The sequence below is a fragment of the Fukomys damarensis genome, unplaced genomic scaffold, assembly GCF_012274545.1.
Source record: "Fukomys damarensis isolate Sample0158 unplaced genomic scaffold, DMR_v1.0_HiC HiC_scaffold_19, whole genome shotgun sequence".
Lineage (NCBI taxonomy): Eukaryota > Metazoa > Chordata > Mammalia > Rodentia > Bathyergidae > Fukomys > Fukomys damarensis.
Window position 1 is genome coordinate 25390544 of NW_022900931.1, and position 20701 is coordinate 25411244.

At 36.5% G+C, this 20701-nt stretch overlaps 1 protein-coding gene across 1 annotated transcript in view; it reads right to left on the reverse strand.

Moving 5' to 3' along the window:
• Positions 1–20701, reverse strand: part of LOC104850747 (antigen WC1.1) — a 186237-nt gene that overhangs the window by 25829 nt on the left and 139707 nt on the right. The window contains 1 exon segment of the mRNA XM_033766309.1: positions 6233–6532. Within this exon segment, the coding sequence (XP_033622200.1) occupies positions 6233–6532 (300 nt within the window).

The window sequence follows — 20701 nt, forward strand, 5'->3', positions numbered from 1 at the left end:
TGAGGCATATAGGACCCCAACTAGCTACAATCAAAAAAAAAATCTACACCTAGACATATAATAATCAAGATCCCAGAAACCCAACAGAAGAACAAAATACTACAAGCAGTAAGAGAAAAGAAATAAATCACATATAAAGCAAAGCCCATCAGAATCACAGCAGACTTTTCAACACAAACCCTTGGGGCAAGGAGAGACTCGAATGAGATATTTCAAGTATTAAAAGAGAACAACCTCCAACTTAGACTGATGTATCCTGCAAAACTCTCTTTCAAAATGGATGGGGAAATAAGATACTTCCACGACAAAGAACACCTGAGAAACTACATGAATACCAAACCAGCACTACAAGCAATTCTAAACAAGATCCTAGAAAAAGACAATGAAGGCAACAACACCATGAGGCCCAACAGAACAAATCAAATAGGCAAGGCAAGAAATTAAAAGGAGAAGGTGAAAAAGTAAAAAGAGTCAACAAAAGGCCAATGACATTTCAATAATAAGTCATTACATATCAGTTATAACCAGCAATGTCAATGGCCTCAACTCACCAATCAAGAGAAACAGACTGGCAAAATGAAATAAGCAAAATGTAACAATATGTTGAATACAAGAAACACACCTAGTGCAAAAAGAAGCCCATAGACTGAAAGTGAAAAGATAGAAAACAATTCTCCATGTGACAGGAGCCCAGAAAAAAACAGGGGTAGCAATCTTATTTGCAAACAAAGTAAATTTCAAACGAAAACTGATTCTAGTGTTATTGATGTAGGATGGTACTGTATCATACCTCTATGAATGTAAAATATCTTATACCTGCTTTATGATACATAGTAGGGACCATGCTTTATCAGAGCTACATTTAATGATATTACTCTAGAATGTTCTCTTTCCAGATGATGATTAAGATGTTAAAAAAAAAATAGTGCCAGGTACCACAACAGCAACAGAACTTTGCTGTTGCTGGATATTATTCTTTACTTTGTTTCTTTTTTTGTTTTGTTTTTTTTATGGAATGTGCTGAATGTCTATAATTTTGTTCAGATTACAGCAGAACCTGGAAAAGTTGTTGCTGCCATCGATGCATAACATACTGCTATTGTCTTTTTATATAAATATAAATATATATATATACATACATATATATTAATATATAAATTGAATTTTGGGAAACTAATGGTGCTGCCAATTTTGGAAAAGTCATCCTAATTTACTGTGTTGAGTTGGCATTGTACAGAAATGGACAGCCATATTGGTCTAGAAATGTTAATTTTTTTAATTTTTTTTCCAGGTATACAGGGGTAACACATTGTACTAAATATGTAAGGTCATATCTATGTGGGTTTGATTACAGAAACTAATAAAGTATTCTCTAAATAATGAAAAAAAAAGAATAAGATAAGATGAAGAGCAAGAAGTAATTTAAATATGTTCAGGGACCATTTTCATCTCCAGAATTAAGGATTATTTTAATGTTACATCATTGCCTTTTCTCTTTTACTTTCGTTTTTAGTTTTATTTTAGGATTCCCTATTTTTAACATTCATACAGAGATTTCTTTAAATGAAATATCGAATAGTTTCTTTGGTGTGAAAAACTATAATAGTACACAGGATCCTAATGAGATAATTAATAACGTGAAATAGGAAGTAAAGGGCTAAAGGTGTAGGGAAAGTGGGAAGGGTGGGGTAGAGGTAATAAGGGAGAGGAAAAAAATAGAGAAACTGAAAAAATGGAAATAAAGTGTTTGTAAATGGGAGGGGAGGAGGGGGTGAAGGGAGGGCAGGGACAAGGGAAAAAAATGAGAATCAAGACCTATTATGTAAAGGTACAAAATCCCAATGATGAATGTAACTGTATTGTATATCTAGATTGTACCAATAAACTCAATTTAAAAAAAAAATATTTCCAAGCAGACATTGTTTAAAAGTTCTCACCAAAGTTAAACTTCTTGTCACTGAGCTCTGTGTGGATTTTGAGAAGTGTCCTGGATATGTTACGATAACTCCTACCCTGAGTAGATAGTGTACACCATTGACTGAGTGCTTACAGACACTATAATTGGACAGCACCTGAATTGACTTCTTATAAACCACTTCGATGCCATAGACCAGGGAGTGAGTGATATTAAAGCACAGGAAATGAAGTCAGGAACTTAGCTGAGCTCATCAAAATCCTCAGGTAGCAGCTGGAGCCCTGGACAAGTCACAGTTGTTTTATCAGCACAGCCATTGAGTGTTTAAAATTAGTGGATCCTGAGGGAGGCTATGGTTTATCTAAAAACATTTCACTTACAGGTCAAGATTTCAGATTCTACTTCTGGATACTTATTTTCAAATGATTGTCTCATTTTTTAGTAGATTGGGCAACTCAGGTGAGAGACAATACTCAATGATGATGATTCTGGACAGATTTCATGGGAAATCATAGAATGCTAACTGCTTCCACAAACACATCTGCTGTCTGTTTGACTTCCTGTCAATAGTTGTTATTACTCTTGATTGGGGTTTCTCATTTTCTAGTGGGAAATTAAGTATTTCTCAACCTACCTCCCATCAAAGCTAAGCTATATTATTCTTGTAAAAGCATTTAATAAGGAAATTTTGCCAGGGTCCCTTCATTATTATCATCTTTATATATATGAAAACAGTGGACAAGTGATACACATAAGTAAATGGTGAGAGGGCTGGATATTTAGCATAGTGGTTCCACCACTGCCTTGCAAGCACAAGGACCTGAGTTAGATCCCTGATACTGAAGAGAGATAGAGAGAGAGACAGAGAGAGAGACAGAGACAGACAGAGAGACAGACAGAAAGAAAGAAAGAGAAAGAAAAGAAAGAATGGAAGGAAGGAAGGAAAAAAGAAAGAAAGATAGAAAGAGAGAGAGAAAGAAAGAAAGAAAGAAAGAAAGAAAGAAAGAAAGAAAGAAAGAAAGAAAGAAAGGAAGGAAGGAAGGAAGGAAGGAAGGAAGGAAGGAAGGAAGGAAGGAAAGAAAGAAAGAAAGAAGGAAAGAAGGAAGGAAGGAAGGAAAGAAAGAAAGAAAGAAAGAAAGAAAGAAAGAAAGAAAGAAAGAAAGAAAGAAAGAAAGAAAGAAAGAAAATGGTAGAAAAGGCCAGGGTTTTAGCCCAAGTGGCACCATGCCTGTGTCACAAGGGAAGGTCCTGAGGTTTATCCCCAACACCAAAAAAAAAAAATGTGGAGATAGAAAATAAAACCAAGAACTTCCTTCCATGAAGAATAGGAGACTTCTGGCAGTGTCCAGCTCTACAAGTAGCTGATGATGATTATGGATCATTAGGGAAAAACTATGGTAAAATCTATAAGAGCTCAGCTAGAGTTTTATATTACTTAGAAAAATTTATTCTTCAAATTGTCTAATATTTTAGCACTAAAACTAGAGAGACTTATGACAAAGTATGAGACTTATAGATAATCTCTATCAATGAAAGAATCTAAAACCAGCAAGTTCAATCACTATTTCAATTTCTAAGTATGACTTTCTCCCCAACCTGCCCTTTCATTGTAGTGTGCTCATGCTTAGATTATGAATACTCTAATTTCTTAAAAGTTTTATTTATTCTTGCCTAGAAACTGCCAAACTCCATGCAGTCACACAAATGGAGCCACTGACAAATGTGCTAGACTTCTTTTACTGGAATCCACAGATTGACTTTGTAAATAGCTCATAACTGCTAAACTGTACAAAATGACTTCTAACTTGAATTCTGAGGTCCCCTGGACCTTCTCCTTATCCTCTTTGTTGGCTATATTCATAGCAATCCTACTGACCTTATAATTTGGCCCATGCATTCATAACTGTTTTGTTTGTTTTGATTCCTCCAGGTTTAAAAGCTATGCAGCTACAAAGATAACAATGCCTGGTGCCTACTGAAGGCCTTTAGATAGACCCTCTGTAGAGTAACTCTAACTGCTGATCACAATTATGACCCTCTTGCTGAAAGTAGCCTCCTACTGAAGGCCTTTAGATAGACCCTCTGTAGAGTAACTCTAACTGCTGATCACAATTATGACCCTCTTCAGCTGAAAGTAGCCAGAGCTGTCTTCAATCTTTGCCCCCTCACAGCAGTTAGGAGTACTTCTTCAGAGGGTGGAATACTGCAGAAAGATAAGTTAGTTAGATATCTTGTAGGCAGTTAGTGCCACCCTCAAGGAGCCAACACAGCAAGGAGCTAACATAGAGCACAAGCAAGATACATTCACTGAAGGCCAGAATTGTAAAAAGAGAGACACTACTATATCTTTGTGCTTTCCCTGGGGGATAAATAACAGTGATTAATATTCTAAATAGGTTTCAATCACCTGGATGGGGGGACAAGGTCTTAACCCAGCCTTTCCAGGAAATATTCCTGACCCCTACCCTTACTGAAAGTCCTTGTATATGCTTGCTATGTGACTTGCTCCCCCATTTGGCCCCCATTTCATCAATATTACCTAGGTGACTGTACTTGTAATCTTATTGGTTGGTCATGGTTTTGCCCCACTTCATGCCTACCTTGTAATTTTCCATTGGATCTTAGAGTTTTGTCCCACTTTGTACCCACCAAACCACATGGATTTAGTGTATAAAACATCTTTGAAAATTAGGTTGAGTGGGAAACCTACTTTCCAGTTCCCCTTCTGTCTCTTGTAGACAGAAGCTTTCTTTCCCTCAATAAGTTTTTCCCACTCTAAAAAAAAAAAAGAATGGGAGAGCTCATAGTAGATCACTGCTCTTGCTGGTTACAACTACAACTTTAGAAGTGTAAAAATACTTGAATTTTAGATTTCTGTGGATCAAATAGAGCCTTAATACATTAAAATTCCAAGGAGTGGCTGGGGAGACAGCTCGGTGGCACATCACCTGCCTAGTATTGGCAAGGATCTGGGTTTGATCCATAACACATCAAAAAAATTAAAAATCTGAAATCACAAAAAGCAAGGATCATTTAAATTTTACCTATGGCTTTAAGGATTATTTTACTTGAAGAGAATTCCCTAATTTAGTTCCCATGCTAACAATTCAAAATCTAGATTTCAAGAAACATGGAATGGGGTGAAGGGAGGGCAGGGTATGGGGAAAAAATGAGAAACAAGATCTGTCATGTAGAGGTACAGGATCTCACTGATAAATGTAACTGTACTGTATACTTAAAAAGTACCAACATACAAAATAAGAAAAAAAGAAACATGGGATGGCCATGTCTTTAAGACAGAGGAGACAGTCTGCTCTGGGGTCACATGGACCTGGGATGACAGAATTGGAGGTCTGAGGGCCACTGTCACAGGGAAGATTTTCTCCTGCAATGTTTGCTTGACATAGAAACTGTGAAAGGCAGGAGGCCAAAATCCAATGTCAAAGACACTGGAAAGAAGAATATATATTCCCTTATTCTCCTGGGTACTGGACAACAGTCATCAGTATCTAACAGGACATTCCTGAGAGCCCATCCTAGGAAGAGAGGCAAAGGAGAGATCAACTGGCTGCACTGAGAACCGCAACCACATCTTGTTCCTGCTCCACTCTCAGTTGGGTTTAAGTACTTGATTAATCATCACTCTCTACAACCTGCCCAGGAGAACCAGAGATAAACCTTTTCAAGTGTGAGGAAACATATTTACTTTTATACAAATATCATATAAAAATTTTAGTATTCAATAAAAAATCAGACATTATGTACACATAGATTACATGACATACTAACAAAATTTTTAAATGATTAAAGAAACATCCATAATATGGATGTTGGAGTTAGCAGAAAATAAGTTCATTTATGAACAAGGGAATTTTGGAAAAAATATAGGTATGGGGAGAAAAACTACTTTAAAAGATAGAAAAAAAGCTTTAACAATAAATTCTTTTTAAAAATCAAAGAAATAGTTTCCAATTGACAAAATGTTTAAAGTAAAAATTAAAGAGTAGGTTTAAAATATTTTAGACAGAATTTAGATAGAATTATTCACTTAAAACTAAAGTGAATACAACATTTTACACTAAAACAAAAAATTTTAGAAAGAATTTAGGCATAAGAGAAAATTGGGAAATATGGTAACGTTTAAAATACAAAATGGGGGTCCTGAATATCAGGTGGAGAAGAAGCAATAATTTCAGGAAAATGATGGTGAGGATAGTGAGAAGGAGAATGAAAGGAGAAGAGCAGGAGGGAAAGAGAGGAGAGAGAGAATATGGTAGAAGAGACATTGGAAGGTTAAAGTCCTGGGGTGAGTCTCACCTCCACAGACAATTTCAATAGCCCCACTATGCTGGCAGCTGCCTGCAGGACAGGGTGCTCTGGGGCACAACCAGAGCTCAGGCTCCTGCCCCTCACACCAGAACTCTTCAGCCCACACATGTTCACTGGCATTTCTCTTCCCCAGGACAGAAACAGTCTTGGCACACCCCAGCTCTGCACAGACGACCTCTGCAGAGGACAACGTGAAGTTCACAGCAGACACTGGAATCCATGCTCCTTCAGGGTTCACTTCCACTCGCCCTGAACAAAGTCCGTGCCCTCCACTTAGACGCACAAATCCTGTGGGAGAAAAAAATTGAACTCAGTGTCCATGATCCAGGCTTAGCATCTATAAGAGACATGGTAGGACTGATGTTGTGAAAGCTGTTTTTTCCCCAGAGTTGGGCCATGGGAAAATTATTGGAAGTGGATTCCAGATGGATGTTAACATGAAACTCACATGAGGGAGGGCTTGAAGATGAATTCAACAGGAATTTGCAGGCTCAGTGCAGAACTTGTGATCCTGTGAGCAGAATGTCAGACTTCTCATCCCATAGAAGGGATATATGTGTCATATCTATGTGTGAACATATTTTCTTATAAATCTGAAGAACATTTACTTATCTAGCCTCTGCCTGCTACCTAGCTATAATCTGGTTTCTTCTTTCCAAAAGTCCACTAATTTGGCCTCAATTAAGAGGTTTATACTTTTCACTATTTCAGTACCAGAATCTATCACTGCCTAGATAATAATATCAACTGTGTTAACAGTTGCTAATGCCTGAAAACTTTTCAATATTTACCAAACCTCAGAATTTATATTTTCCTTTCTTTTAGGTGTGAGAAAGAAGCCACAGAGTTGTGAAGCTATTGTAGAAGCCAGATCATTCACACAAATATAATCAGGGACTTTAAATCATATTTCCCATTGCAGAAGACAGAAAGAACATTGAGGAGCTAGATCAGAAGTGATTATGATGTTTGAGACTTTATCTTTCCATGCTATTTTTTTTCTTAATTTTATGTTTAGACTATTTTTTCTCCTATCAAGTAGAAATTAAAGAAACCTGTAAGATTTCTAGGGAAGATGATCTGGAGGGAATTTCAAGGATGTGCTCAAAGCTCTGGGAGGGACTGTGACAACAGACATGAACTCCAGTCAGAACTGCTAAGTAATAGTAAGTGTTTGTAATGAAGAAGTACAGCAACAACTGTCTTTCTCAAGAGAAAAGCATGTTTAGCAATATTTTGTTATCCAATAAGCCTTAAATATGGGATAAACAGCAAATATGTTATCTACTTTCTTTAAAATGTACCTTTGGACTTTCTAATTGGACATGCTGCTATTTCTCAAGGTCACAAAGTAAATTGAAGTACAGGTTGCTAAAGTGTCTCTATCAAGTCATTTAAATTTATACCATGATTAGAATAAAATGCTCGTAATATGCATTACCATGTAGAAGGTTGCATGGTCCCATGGCTTTAAAGAGTATGAGACCTGTGACCATATGATGAAATTTAGCCATCAATACTGATGGGCAGGGAGAGGTACAGCGAGGATCATGCTCCCCACTCCCAGGCAGAGCAGAACTCTGAATGGCTGTGGGCTCTGCCTGTGGATGCAGCCAGTGCTTCCCTGGCTGCTCTGGTTTCCATTCAGGTCCTCCTGCACAGTAGAGGTTGCTACTGCACCACCACCAAGGGCTACCAACCACAGAGCTGACTTGGAACCCTGGCTTAATTAGATGATCAAACCTGAACTCAGCCTCAAAGTTTTCTTTACATTTTTTTTCATTGTAAATTTTGCTTTTCTAGCTCACAAGATTTATGGAATGCTTCATTTCAGGTGTATTGGTACAAATTCTTTCTTTCGCTTGTTCATTAGGAATGTGGAATTGAAGCCAGGGTCTCCACACTGAGTTATATCTCAAGTCCTTTTATTTCATTTTATTTTGTTATTTTGTTTTATTTTAAACCAGGGTCTCACTAAGTTCCACAGGCTGGGCTTGAACTTAAGAACCTACTGGAACATCTGGTCACTGACTCTACATTTGAACTATTTTAACACAGACTTGCAGGTTGCTTTTGCTGAAACAATGACTTTTAACTTGGGTCTTCAAATTTCCAGTGAGTGAATAAAACAAGATAAATTCACATTTTGCTTTATTTTGTATCTGTCTCCTGCCTTATTCAATTTTGTTGCAGATTTCAGGTTAACTCTAACAGATTCCCATTAAATTGTGCCTAGAATTCTAGAGTCATTGCCTTAAACATAAGGGATTAATGCAACTCTGCCTTTGACTTATTTTTTTCCTGAGTCATCCTCCCATCTGTCACCCTGGATTCCAGAAATACCAAGTCTAATAAAAGCATATCTTATGATAGAGTTAAAACTAACACAGAGGAACCAACAATATTTTATTATTCTGACTTCTCTGTATGACAGATCCTTGATTATGATTGACTAGAAGTAAGTTGAACAAGGCAGCATGATTATAATACTATTTTCCTTCTGCTTTCATTCATTTTACATACCCAAATCTATTCTTAGCTCCTTGAATACAGAGCTAAGGAAGCTGGTAACTGCTCCTTCCTGGTATGGATATAGTGAGTAAATTAATTTGTTGCATTCACTACTACCTTTTTTCACATTTCAGAGTAAAAACTGGGCTTACATTGATGTCTATTCAATAATGACTTCTATCCAATTGCTTTTTCTTTTTCTTTTTTTCATTAAGTTTACTGGCATACAATGTTTTAGGTATTTTCGGTATATGATGTTTTTATCACAGTAGCTTTGTAGTGTATTTTCATATTGGGGATTGTAATAATCCCTATCATGTCTTTGTTGCCTAGAATTGCTTTTGCTATTCTAGGTCTCTTCTTGTTCCAAATGAATTTTTGGATTGTTTTCTCAAGGTCTGTGAAGTATCCGGCTGGCATTTCAATTGGCATTGCAATCTATATAGCAGTTTTGGAAGTATGGCCACTTCCACTATGTTAATTCTTCCTACCCAGAAGCAAAGGATGTCTTTCCATTTTCTGATATCCTCTTTCATCCATTTTTTCAGAGTGCTGTAGTTTTCAAGGTCAAGGTCTTTCTCTTCCTTCTTTAGAGTGATTCCTAGAAATTTCTCTTTTTTTATGCTATTGTGAAAAAAAATTATTTCCCCAATTTCTCTCAGTGAGTCTGTTACTTGTGCACAAGAAGGCTATTCATTTTTGAGTGCTTACCTTGTATCCAGCTACTCTACTAAACCTATCAATTAAGTCTAGAAGTCTTTTAGCAGAGCTTTTTGGGTCTTCTATGCACAGTACCATATCATCACAAATAATGACAGTTTAACATCTTCCTTTTCTATCTCTATTGCTTTTATTGAGATAAAGGCCATTTATTCCAATTTTCTTTAGAGTTTTTATCATGAATGGGTGTTCAATTTTGTTGAATGCTTTTTCTGTATCTATTGACATGATCATAAGGTTTTTGTCCTGGACTCTGGTTAATATAGTATATTACATTTATTGATTTATGTATGTTGAACCATCCTTTCATCCGTGGGATGAGTCCCACTTGGTCAAGCTGTATGATCTTCTTTCTTCTTGATGACCCTCTGTATTCTGTTTGCCAGTATCAGGACCTTGCACTTAAAAGGCAGGCGGCAAAAACACTGAGGTAAACCCCCAGCCCTTCTTGAAGATTTTTGCCCTGATTTTCATTGGGGAGATTAATATCTAGTTCTCTTTTTTGGTTTAATCTTTCTCTGCTTTTGGAATCAAAGTAACACTTGCTTCCAGGAATGAATTTGGCAGTACTGCTTCCCTTTCGATTTCATCAAAGAGTTTGAGAAGTAGTGGCCTTAGCTCTTCTCTAAGTTTCTTGTAGAATTCAGCAGTGAAGCCATCAGGATCTAATTATATTTTAAATTTCTCTCACTGAAATTGGGATGCTTAGAATTGTTAATCTTCTTTGTTCAGCTTTGCTAACTCATATGTATCTAGGAATCTTCCATTTCTTCTGCTTTCAATTTCATTGGAGTACAGGTTATCAAGCTAGGTATTGATGGTCCTCTGGATTTCTGCTGAATCTGTTGTAATTTCACACTTTTTGTTCCTAATTGCATGGATTTCAGCATTTTCTTTCATTGTTTTGATAGAGTTGGCTAAAGGTTTGTCAATTTTGTCTAATCATTCAAAGAAACATCTCTTTAATTCACTGACTTTAAATATCATTCTCTTAGTCTCTATTGCATTGATTTCTACTCTGATCCTTATAATTTCCTTCCTTATATAATGTTTTGGTTTGTGTTGCCCTTCTTTTTCTAGGAGCTTGAGGTTCAGCATTAGGTTGCTTTCTTGAGCTCGCTGTGGGCAATCACTGCTATGAATTTCCCTCATAAGACTGCTTTCATTCTGTCCCACAGATTCCTATAGGTTGTATTGGCATTATCATTTAATTGTAGAAACTGTCTAATTTCTCCTTTGATTTCCTCTGTGATCCATTGGCTGTTCAGGAGAATGTTGTTCAGTTTCCATGTGTTTGTGAAGTTCTTGCAGTTTCTTATGCTACTGATCTCCTGTTTAATTCCACTATTGTCTGATAATATACAGGGGATGATTTCAATTCTTTGCATTTACTTAAACATCTTTTATGAGCTAGCACATGCTCTATTTTAGAGAATGACCAATGTGCATCTAAAAAAAAACATGTGTATTCTGATTTTGTGGACTGGGATACTCTGTAGACTTATCTGTATGTCAAATTCTTTTCCAGTGCTTGGGAAGTTTTCTGCCATTACTTCTGTGAGAAAACTTTTTATGTCATTTTTACTTTCTCTTGTTTTTTGGAGACTCCTATCAGTCTTATGTCATTCTTCTTTGCATCATCTGCCAGTTGCTATATTGATTTGTCGTGGTCCCTTACTCTTTTCAAAAAAATCTCTTTTTTCATGGTCACTAACCACAGTACTAGCTAGCTTCCATATCTGATATTCTGTCTTCACATTGCCTCCTTCTGCTGTGAAATTTTTCAGTAGAGTTTTTAATTTCCTAGGTATCTGTTTTTATCTGTTCCATAGATTTTATTTCTTTCCTATGTGGGCCTTCGTGGTTTCCATTTCTTTCCTTTGCTGGGCATTCATGGTTTCTATCATAGTTCTGAGCTCATCTATTTTTACCTGTTTCTGTTCTAGAGTCTCTACTCATGTCTTTCATCCTGCTCACCATTAATGTCATTATGTGGGAAATTATTTATGTTTTTAATTTTTCTAGAACTTCATTTATCTGTTTTGTTCCTTCCCATGCTATCAGTTCAGGGTGTCCAGGTGGTTCATTATTAGATTTTTCCACATCGTTGCCCCAAGAACTTGCCTTTGATGAGCTGTAAGTCTGGGTTTGTGCCCTGTTCAGGAGTATTCTCATTTCTATTTTTCTTTTTGGAGTTAATTTTGTTGGTGGTGCTGATTTTGATTTAATTCCTGGGTTGATACCTTAATATTGCTCATAATATCTTTGTTGCTTGTATTTAGAACGCTTATGGAATGATTACTTCTCAGACATGTCTTTCATGTATATCTAGTCTTTAGATTTTGAGTCTGTAATGACTCTTAGGCAACCTGTTTTCAGTATACCAGGAAGGACAACTGATTAGATTAATCAGAACACCTTAGCCCAAGAAATATTATCAGCATCAAACACAGCTTAGAAAATGACAATTTGTGGGAGGAGTTAATCTGTCACCTTTAACCACATGAGCTAGATCAAAATTGAGGACCAGCCTAAAATATGTTTGTAGTAAATACACCCTGCAATACAGCAAATTTACCCTTTGGGATGAGGATGTAGAAGGAGTTGGGAAGGCCGGGGTAGAAAGATAGAAGGAGAGGGAAAGGTTAGAAGTGAGGCTAGAGGACACAGGATGACCATGCAAACTTTGGGAAAGTGGTGATGAAAAGAGGAAAGACAGAGTGAAGGAACAAAGACAAGAACAGAACAAACTAATACCAATAGGGAAGCTAGAAGCTATATTCATCTTCCTATAAAAATAATGACAATCTAAAGAAGAAAAGAGAAAGAAAAATCAAAAAATAGAACAGGAACAGGAAGATAAAGAGACAGAAATGAAGAACAAGAAGGGAGAGAGAGGAAAAAGAAAGGGGGAAAATGCCTCCTTCAGGTTATCCCTTTGCTGTTGCAATAGCCAATGTGGGTAGTAGTGTGCAGAGCTTAGTTGGTTAGTCTCAGCAAGCCAGCCATAGTCCACTGAGATTCAGGCTGATTTATGGCAGATTTTTTTCACTTTCCAATTTCCCAGGGGCTTCAATTTTCCTGAAGGAGCCTCAGAGAGGCCCCTCTCTGTTGTTCACTTCTGCTCTATCTTCTGGAACTCATAACCATGGTCTTTATGGCCACAGGAACCTCTGCATTGCTGATGCAGATACCACTGCTACCTGGGTAGTAATACAGAGGCATAGCCCTCTGCACCCTTGTGTCTGGGCAGTGGGTGGTGGTCCTAGCACTCCACCCAATGGTGCTGGGTGCTGGGTAGGCAGAGGGCTTTTTGTTTTTGGTTTTTGTTTTGTTTTGTTTTAGAGATGATCTCACTATGTAGTCCAGGCTGGCCGCAAACATGCAGCAATCCTCCTGCCTTGGCCTCCCAAGTGTTGCAATTATGGGTGTGGGCACCATGCCTGACCAATTTCTTGTCCTTTCAATAAAAATCAATCCTCTTTACCAAATATAATAGATATACTGTGTGTGTGTGTGTGTGTGCGTGCACGCATGCGTGTGTGTATTGCAGAGGAAAAGACATTTTATCAAAGACAACTGGATATTGAATAAATATATTAACTGCATATCACAGAAAAATCTAGTGGACTCACACAGAAAAAAATTGAAAGGAACAAAATGATTCAAATTTTAGATTCTATGGGACATAATGTCATATATTTTCATCATAAATTATAAGACAGTCATTCACTGTTACTCAAGAGAAGGAATAGGGTATAGACTGAGTACAAACAAGATGTAACTTATCTATGGTGGCCTAAGAAACTTGGGGGATTGTTACTAAAATGACCTGAAGGTGTCTGATGCTTGTTTGGGGCATGATAACAAAAGGTCTATTAAAGTGGCACAAACATGTGTGGTTTCCCAGTCAATGACTGGAAGCAACATTTTCTAAGTAAAGAATATACTCTGTCTCCCGATTGTTTGATCAAATTCCACTCTCTGTGGTCCCTTTCCTTCATAGAGTTCTCTATTATTGTCTTACTTCTCAAATATCCTCAATGTATTTACATAATGGTATCTTTCAGAGCTAATGGTAAATATTGAAAAGTGTTTTTAATGAACAGACTCACCCTGTTCTTAGGCTCCAGTCACATTTGAAAGCTAAGGGACATTGATTGCTCTGGACCCAGTGCCAGGAGGGTGAGCTTTGGGAACCAGTTGGCTTGGACTTCAGGTGTCCCTCCTTCAACCGGGCCGTGCCTTTACCTGCGGGTTCATTGATTGCTCTGACCCAGCGCCAGGAGGGTAGTGGTAGCCGTGCAGGCACTGCTGAACATTGTGCCCCATCTTCCCCCTCTCAAATCCCCGGATTGTGCCAGTCTTTCAACACACTCTGCAGAGGCATGGCTGGCTATAAAGGGTGGTGATTGATAATATTGTGTTCCTGATTGTATCGATTGGGATAAAGGATAGGGATTGATTTGACAAGTTGCTGTCTCAACTATGAAAATGAGAATGTCTATAAGTCATGAGAGCATCAAAGGCTGGGATGCAACGATATCAGGAAGATTTAATGACCCAAAGATTGAATGAAGGGCATCCCAACAGCAAAAATAAAGATGAGAAAACACTTAAGCAAGCCACAAAGATAGACTTCCAGTTCACCAATGGCAAACAGTAGGGCAAAGGAGAATGAAAAGTCTGATAGTGAACCTCCAGGACACTCAGAACTCACAGAACAGGAAGAAACAAAAGTGATCAATCAAACTCTAGAAAAATTCAAAACAGAAATAATTTCCCAGATTACCATAGAGACAGTGAGCAAAATGAAAGACATGATTCGAGACTCTAGAAGAGAAACTGACAAAAAATAGATTAGCTCAGGAACATAATAGAAACTGTGAAGGCCCAGAATAAGAAAGAGATGGAAACAATGAACACCCAACTTAGGAAAGAAATGGAATCCACTAAACAGATTCAAAGAGATATCCAGGAGATTAAAAACTCTGTTGAAAGCATACATAATAGAATAAAAGATTGTGAAGATAGAATCTCAGATATAGACGATAGGATCACAGACAATAACTGTAAAAAGAGAGGTCTCTTAAAAACAGTGAGGGATCATGAGAAATCAATCCAACAACTCCTAGATGATGCAAAGAAGAATAACATAAGATTGATAGGAATCCATGAAGTAGCAGGAGAAAATGCAAATGACATAAAAAAAAGCTGTTCACAGAATTAATGACAGAAAATTTCCCAGAGGGGAAGAATTTGACAAACAAATAAGTGGGGCATATAGGACTCCAAATAGCCATGACCAAAAAAAAAAATCTACACCTAGACATATAAAAATCAAGATCCCAGAAACCCAACAGAAGAACAAAATACTACAAGCAATAAGAGAAAAGCAACAAATCCCATGCAAAGGAAAGCCCATCAGAATCACAGCAGACTTTTCAACACAAACCCTCAGTTTAAGGACAGCCTGGAGTGAGGTGTTTCAAGTCCTAAAAGAAAACAACCTCCAACCTAGACTGATGTATCCTGCAAAACTCTCTTTCAAAATAGATGGAGAAATAAGATACTTCCATGACAAAGAACACTTGAGAAACTTGATGAATACTAAACGAGCACTACAAGGAATTTTAAACAATATCCTAGAAAAAGACAATGAAGATCACAACACCATGAGTCCCAACAGAGCAAATCAAATAGCCAAGGCAAGAACCTAAAAGGAGAGGGCAAAAAATTAAACAGAGTCAACAAAAGAACAATAACATGACAATAATAAGTCAGTACATATCAGTTATAACTATCAATGTCAATGGCCTTAATTCACCAATCAAGAAAAATAGATTGGCAGAATGGATTAAGAAGCAAAATCCAACACTATGTTGTATACAAGAACCACCTAGTGCAAAAAGAAGTCCATAGACTGAAAGTGAAAAGATAGAAAACAATTCTCCATGTGACAGGAGCCCAGAAAAAATCAGGGGTAGCAATCTTATTTGCAGACAAAGTAAATTTCAAACCAAAACTGATTAAGAGAGACAAAGAAGGCCACTAAATCCTGGTAAAGGGAACAATTCAAGAGGAAGAGATGACAGTCATGAACATATATGCACCAAATATAAATGCCCCCAACTATAAAACAAATATTAAATAACATGAAAAACCACATAAGCACTAATACAATTGTAGTAGGGGATCTAAATACCCCACTATCACAAATAGACAGATCATCTAGGCAAAAAATCAACAGTGAAATACTAGAACTGAACTAAGCTTTTGAACGTATGGACTTATTAGACGTGGATACAGTGTTCCACCCCACAAAATCAGAATATACATTCTTTTCAGCTGCACATGAGTCATTCTCCAACATAGATCACATACTAGCTCACAGAACAGGTTTGCATAAATGCAAAAGAATTGAAGTTATTCCCTATATATTGTCAGATCACAGTGCAATAAAGCTGGAGATCAATAGCATAAGAAACCATAGGAACTTCACAAACCCATGGAATTTGAACAACACTCTCCTGAACAATCAATGGATTACAGAGGAAATTAAAGAAGAAATCAGACAGTTTTTACAAATAAGTGAAAATGCCCATACAACATATAGAAATCTATGGGACACAATGAAAGCAGTTCTACATGGAAAATACATAGCACTGAATGCCCACATTAGGAAAACAGAGTAAGCTCAAATAAACAACCTAATGATGAATCTTAGACACCTAGGAAAACAAGAGCAAGAAAAACCCAAAGCTCGAACAAGAGAGGAAACTATAAAAATTAGAGCAGAAATCAATGCAATGGAAACTAAGAAAATGATACAAAAAATAAATGAATCAAAGACTTGGTTTTATGAAAGAATAAATAATATTGATAAACCCTTAGCAAACCTTATCAAAAAAAGGAAATAAAAGGCTCAGATCCATGCAATCAGGAATGAAAAAGGTGAAGAAACAACAGATCCCACAGAAATCCAGAGGATCGTTAATACCAACTATGACAACCTGTACTCTAATAAAATGGAAAACACAGAAGAAATGGACAGATTTCTACATACTTATGAATTACCAAAGTTTAACGAAGAAGATAAAAACATTTTAAACACCCAATTACAATCAGTGAAATTTAAAATGTAATTAAAAACTACCAACAAAGAAAAGCCCAGGTCCTGATGGATTCACTGCTGAATTTTACAAGACATTTAGAGAACTACTGCCATTACTCTTCAGACTTTTCAATGAAATTCAAAGGGAAGCAGTACTTCCAAATTCATTCCTGGAAGCAAATATCGCTTTGATTCCCAAACCAGGAAAAGACACAACTAAAAAAGAGAACAGGCCAATCTCCTTAATGAATATAGATGCAAAAATCCTCAGTAAGATATTAGCAAAGAGAATACAGAGGATCATCAAGAAGATCACACATTCTGACCAAGTCACATTTATTCCAGGGATGCAAGGATGGTTCAACATATGTAAATTAATAAATGTAATACACTATATTAGTGAAGTCAAGGATAAAAACCACATGATCCTCTTCATAGATGCAGAAAAAGCATTTGACAAAATTCAACACCAATTCATGATAAAAACCCTGCAAAAATTGTAATAGATGCTCTATATCTCAACTTAATAAAGGCTATCTATGAAAAACCAACAGCCAACATCATATTAAATGACCAAAAACTGAAAGCCTTCACATTAAAATCAGGATGTCCAGTATCACCACTCCTCATTGATATAGTTGTGGAAACATTAGCCATAGCAATAGACAAGAGAAAGAAATTAAAGCAATACAGAATAAAAGAATGCGAAGATAGACTCTCAGATATAGAAGATAAGATTGCACTCAGTGACCATGAAAAGAGAGATCTCTTAAAAACAGTAAGGGATCATGAGAAATCAATCCAACAACTCCTAGATGATGCAAAGAAAAATAACATAAGACTGATAGGAATACATGAAGTAGCAGGAGAAAATACAAATGACTTTAAAAAGCTGTTTGCAGAATTAATGACAGAAAACTTCCCAAACAGAGGGGAAGAATTTGACATTCAGATAACTGAGGCATATAGGATCCCAACTAGCTACAATAAAAAAATTCTACACCTAGACATATAAAAATCAAGATCCCAGAAACCCAACAGAAGAACAAAATGCTACAAGCAATAAGAGAAAAGAAATAAATCACATATAAAGGAAAGCCCATCAGAATCACAGCAGACTTTTCAATACAAACCCTTGGGGCAAGGAGAGACTGGAATGAGATATTTTGAGTACTAAAAGAGAACAACCTCCAACCTAGGCTTGATGTATCCAGCAAAACTCTCTTTCAAAATGGATGGGGAAATAAGACACTTGCACAACAAAGAACACCTGAGAAACTACATGAATACCAAACCAGCACTACAAGCAATTCTAAACAAGATCCTAGAAAAAGACAATGAAGGCAACAACACCATGAGGCCCAACAGAGCAAATCAAGTAGGCAAGGCAAGAAACTAAAAGGAGAAGGTGAAAAAGTAAAAAGAGTCAACAAAAGGCCAATAACATGTCAATAATAAGTCAGTACATATCAGTTATAACCAGCAATGTCAATGGCCTCAACTCACCAATCAAGAGAAATAGACTGGCAAAATGGAATAAGAAGCAAAATGTAACAATATGTTGAAAACAAGAAACACACCTAGTGCAAAAAGAAGCCCAGAGACTGAAAGTGAAAAGATAGAAAACAATTCTCCATGTGACAGGAGCCCAGAAAAAAACAGGGGTAGCAATCTTATTTGCAAACAAAGTAAATTTCAAACCAAAACTGAATCTAGTTTTATTGATGTAGGATGGTACTGTATCATACCTCTATGAATGTAAAATATCTAGTACCTGCTTTATAATACATAGCAAGGACCATGTTTTATTAGAGCTACATTTAATGATATTACTCTAGAATGTTCTCTTTCCAGATGATGATTAAGAGGCTAATAGAAAAAATGGTGCCAGGTACCAGAACACCAACAGAACTTTGCTGTTGTCTGGATATTATTCTTTTTGTTGGTTTTTTGGGGGTTTTTGTTTTGTTTTGTTTTGTTTTAATGGAATGTGCTGAATGTCTATAATTTTGTTCAGATGACTGCAGAACCTGGAAAAGCTGTTGCTGCTATTGATATATATATAAATTGAATTTTGGGAAACTTTAATGGTGCCGCCGACTTTGGAAAAAGTCATCCCAATTTACTGTGTTGACTTGGCATTGTACAGAAATGGACAATCATATTGGTCTAGATATGTTAATATATTTTTACTTTTTATTTTGTTTCCATGTGTACAGGGGCAACACATCGTACTAAATATGTAACGTCATATCTACGTGAGTTTGACTACAGAAACTAATAAAGTATTCTCTAAATAATGAAAAAAGGAATAAGATAAGACTATAAGAGTGAGAAGCAATTTAAATATGTTCAGGGACCATTTTCATCTCCAGAATTAAGGATTATTTTAATGTAACATTATTGCCTTTTCTCTTTTACTTTCCTTTTTAGTTTTAACTTAGGATTCCCTATTTTTAATGTTCATACAGAGATTTCTTTAACTGAAATACTGAATAATTTCTTTGGTATGAAAAACTATAATAGTACACAGGATCCTAATGAGATAATTAATAATGTGAAATAGGAAGTAAAGGGCTAAAGGTGTAGGGAAAGTGGGAAGGGTGGGGGAAAGGTAATAAGGGAGAGGAAAAAATATGAGAAACTGAAAAATGGAAATAAAGTGTTTGTAAATGGGGAGGAGAGGAGGGGGTGAAGGGAGGGCAGGGACAAGGAAGAAAAAATGAGAATCAAGACCTATTATGTAAAGGTACAGAATCCCAATGATGAATGTAATTGTATTGCATACCTAGATTGTACCAATAAACTCAATAAAAGGAAAAAAAAGAAATTAAAGCAATAAAGATAGGAAAGGAAGAAGTTAAACTATCATTATTTGCTGATGATATGATACTCTACATTGAAGACCCAAAAAACTCCACCAAAAGACATCTTGACTTAATTGACACTTTTAGCAGAGTAGCTGGATACAAGGTCAATACCCAAAAATCAATAGCCTTCTTGTGCACAAATAACAGACTCACTGAATCAGAAATTAGGGAAACAATTCCTTTCACAATAGCACCTAAAACAAAATGAAGTATCTGGAAATCAATCTAACAAAAGAAGCAAAAGGTTTCTACACTGAAAACTACAGCACTCTGAAAAAGAGATTGAAGAGGATATAAGAAAATGGAAAGATATACCCTGATCCTGGGTAGGAAGAATCAACATAGTGAAAATGGCCATACTACCAAAACTGCTATACAGATTCAATGCAATACCAATGGAAATTCCAACACAATATTTCACAGAACTAGAAAGGAGCATCCAAAAATTCATTTGGAACCATAAGAGACCTAGAATAGCAAAAGCCATCCTAGGCAACAGACACATGGCAGTGGGTATAACAATTCCCAATGTGAAACTATACTACAAAGCCACTGTGATAAAAACAGCATGGGACTGGCAAAGAAACAGACCTGAGGATCAGTGGAATAGACTGGAAGACAAAAAAACAAATCCAGATGTACTCAGCTACCTCATCTTTGACAAAGGAGCTGACCATCCTCAGTGGAGGAAAGATAGCCTCTTTAATAAATGGTGTTGGAAAAACTGGATTTCATCCTGCCACAGGTTAAAACTGGACCCTTATCTTTCACCATGCATCAAATTAAAATCCAACTGGATTAAACATCTAAATATTAAAACAGAAACAATAAACTTGCTGGAAGATAAATTAGGGAGAACTCTGGAAGGCACTGACATAGGAAAAGACTTTATGAACAAATCCTTAGTAGCAAGGGAACTATCAGAAAGAATCAATAGCTGGGATCTCATCTTATTAAAAAGCTTCTGCACTGCAAAAGAAACTATCAACAGAACTAAGAGACAACCTACAATGTGGGAAAAAAATTTTACCAGCTGTTCCTCAGATAAAGGACTTTTATCTAGAATATACAAAGAACTCAAAACAATCACACTCCCCCAAATTTAAAGACCCAATTCAAAAATGGGCACCTAAAATGAACAGACATTTCTCAGACAAAGTAAAAGCAGCAAACAAATATATGAAAAAATGTTCCATATCACTGGTCTTTCTGGAGATGCAGATGAAAACAACTCTGAGATTC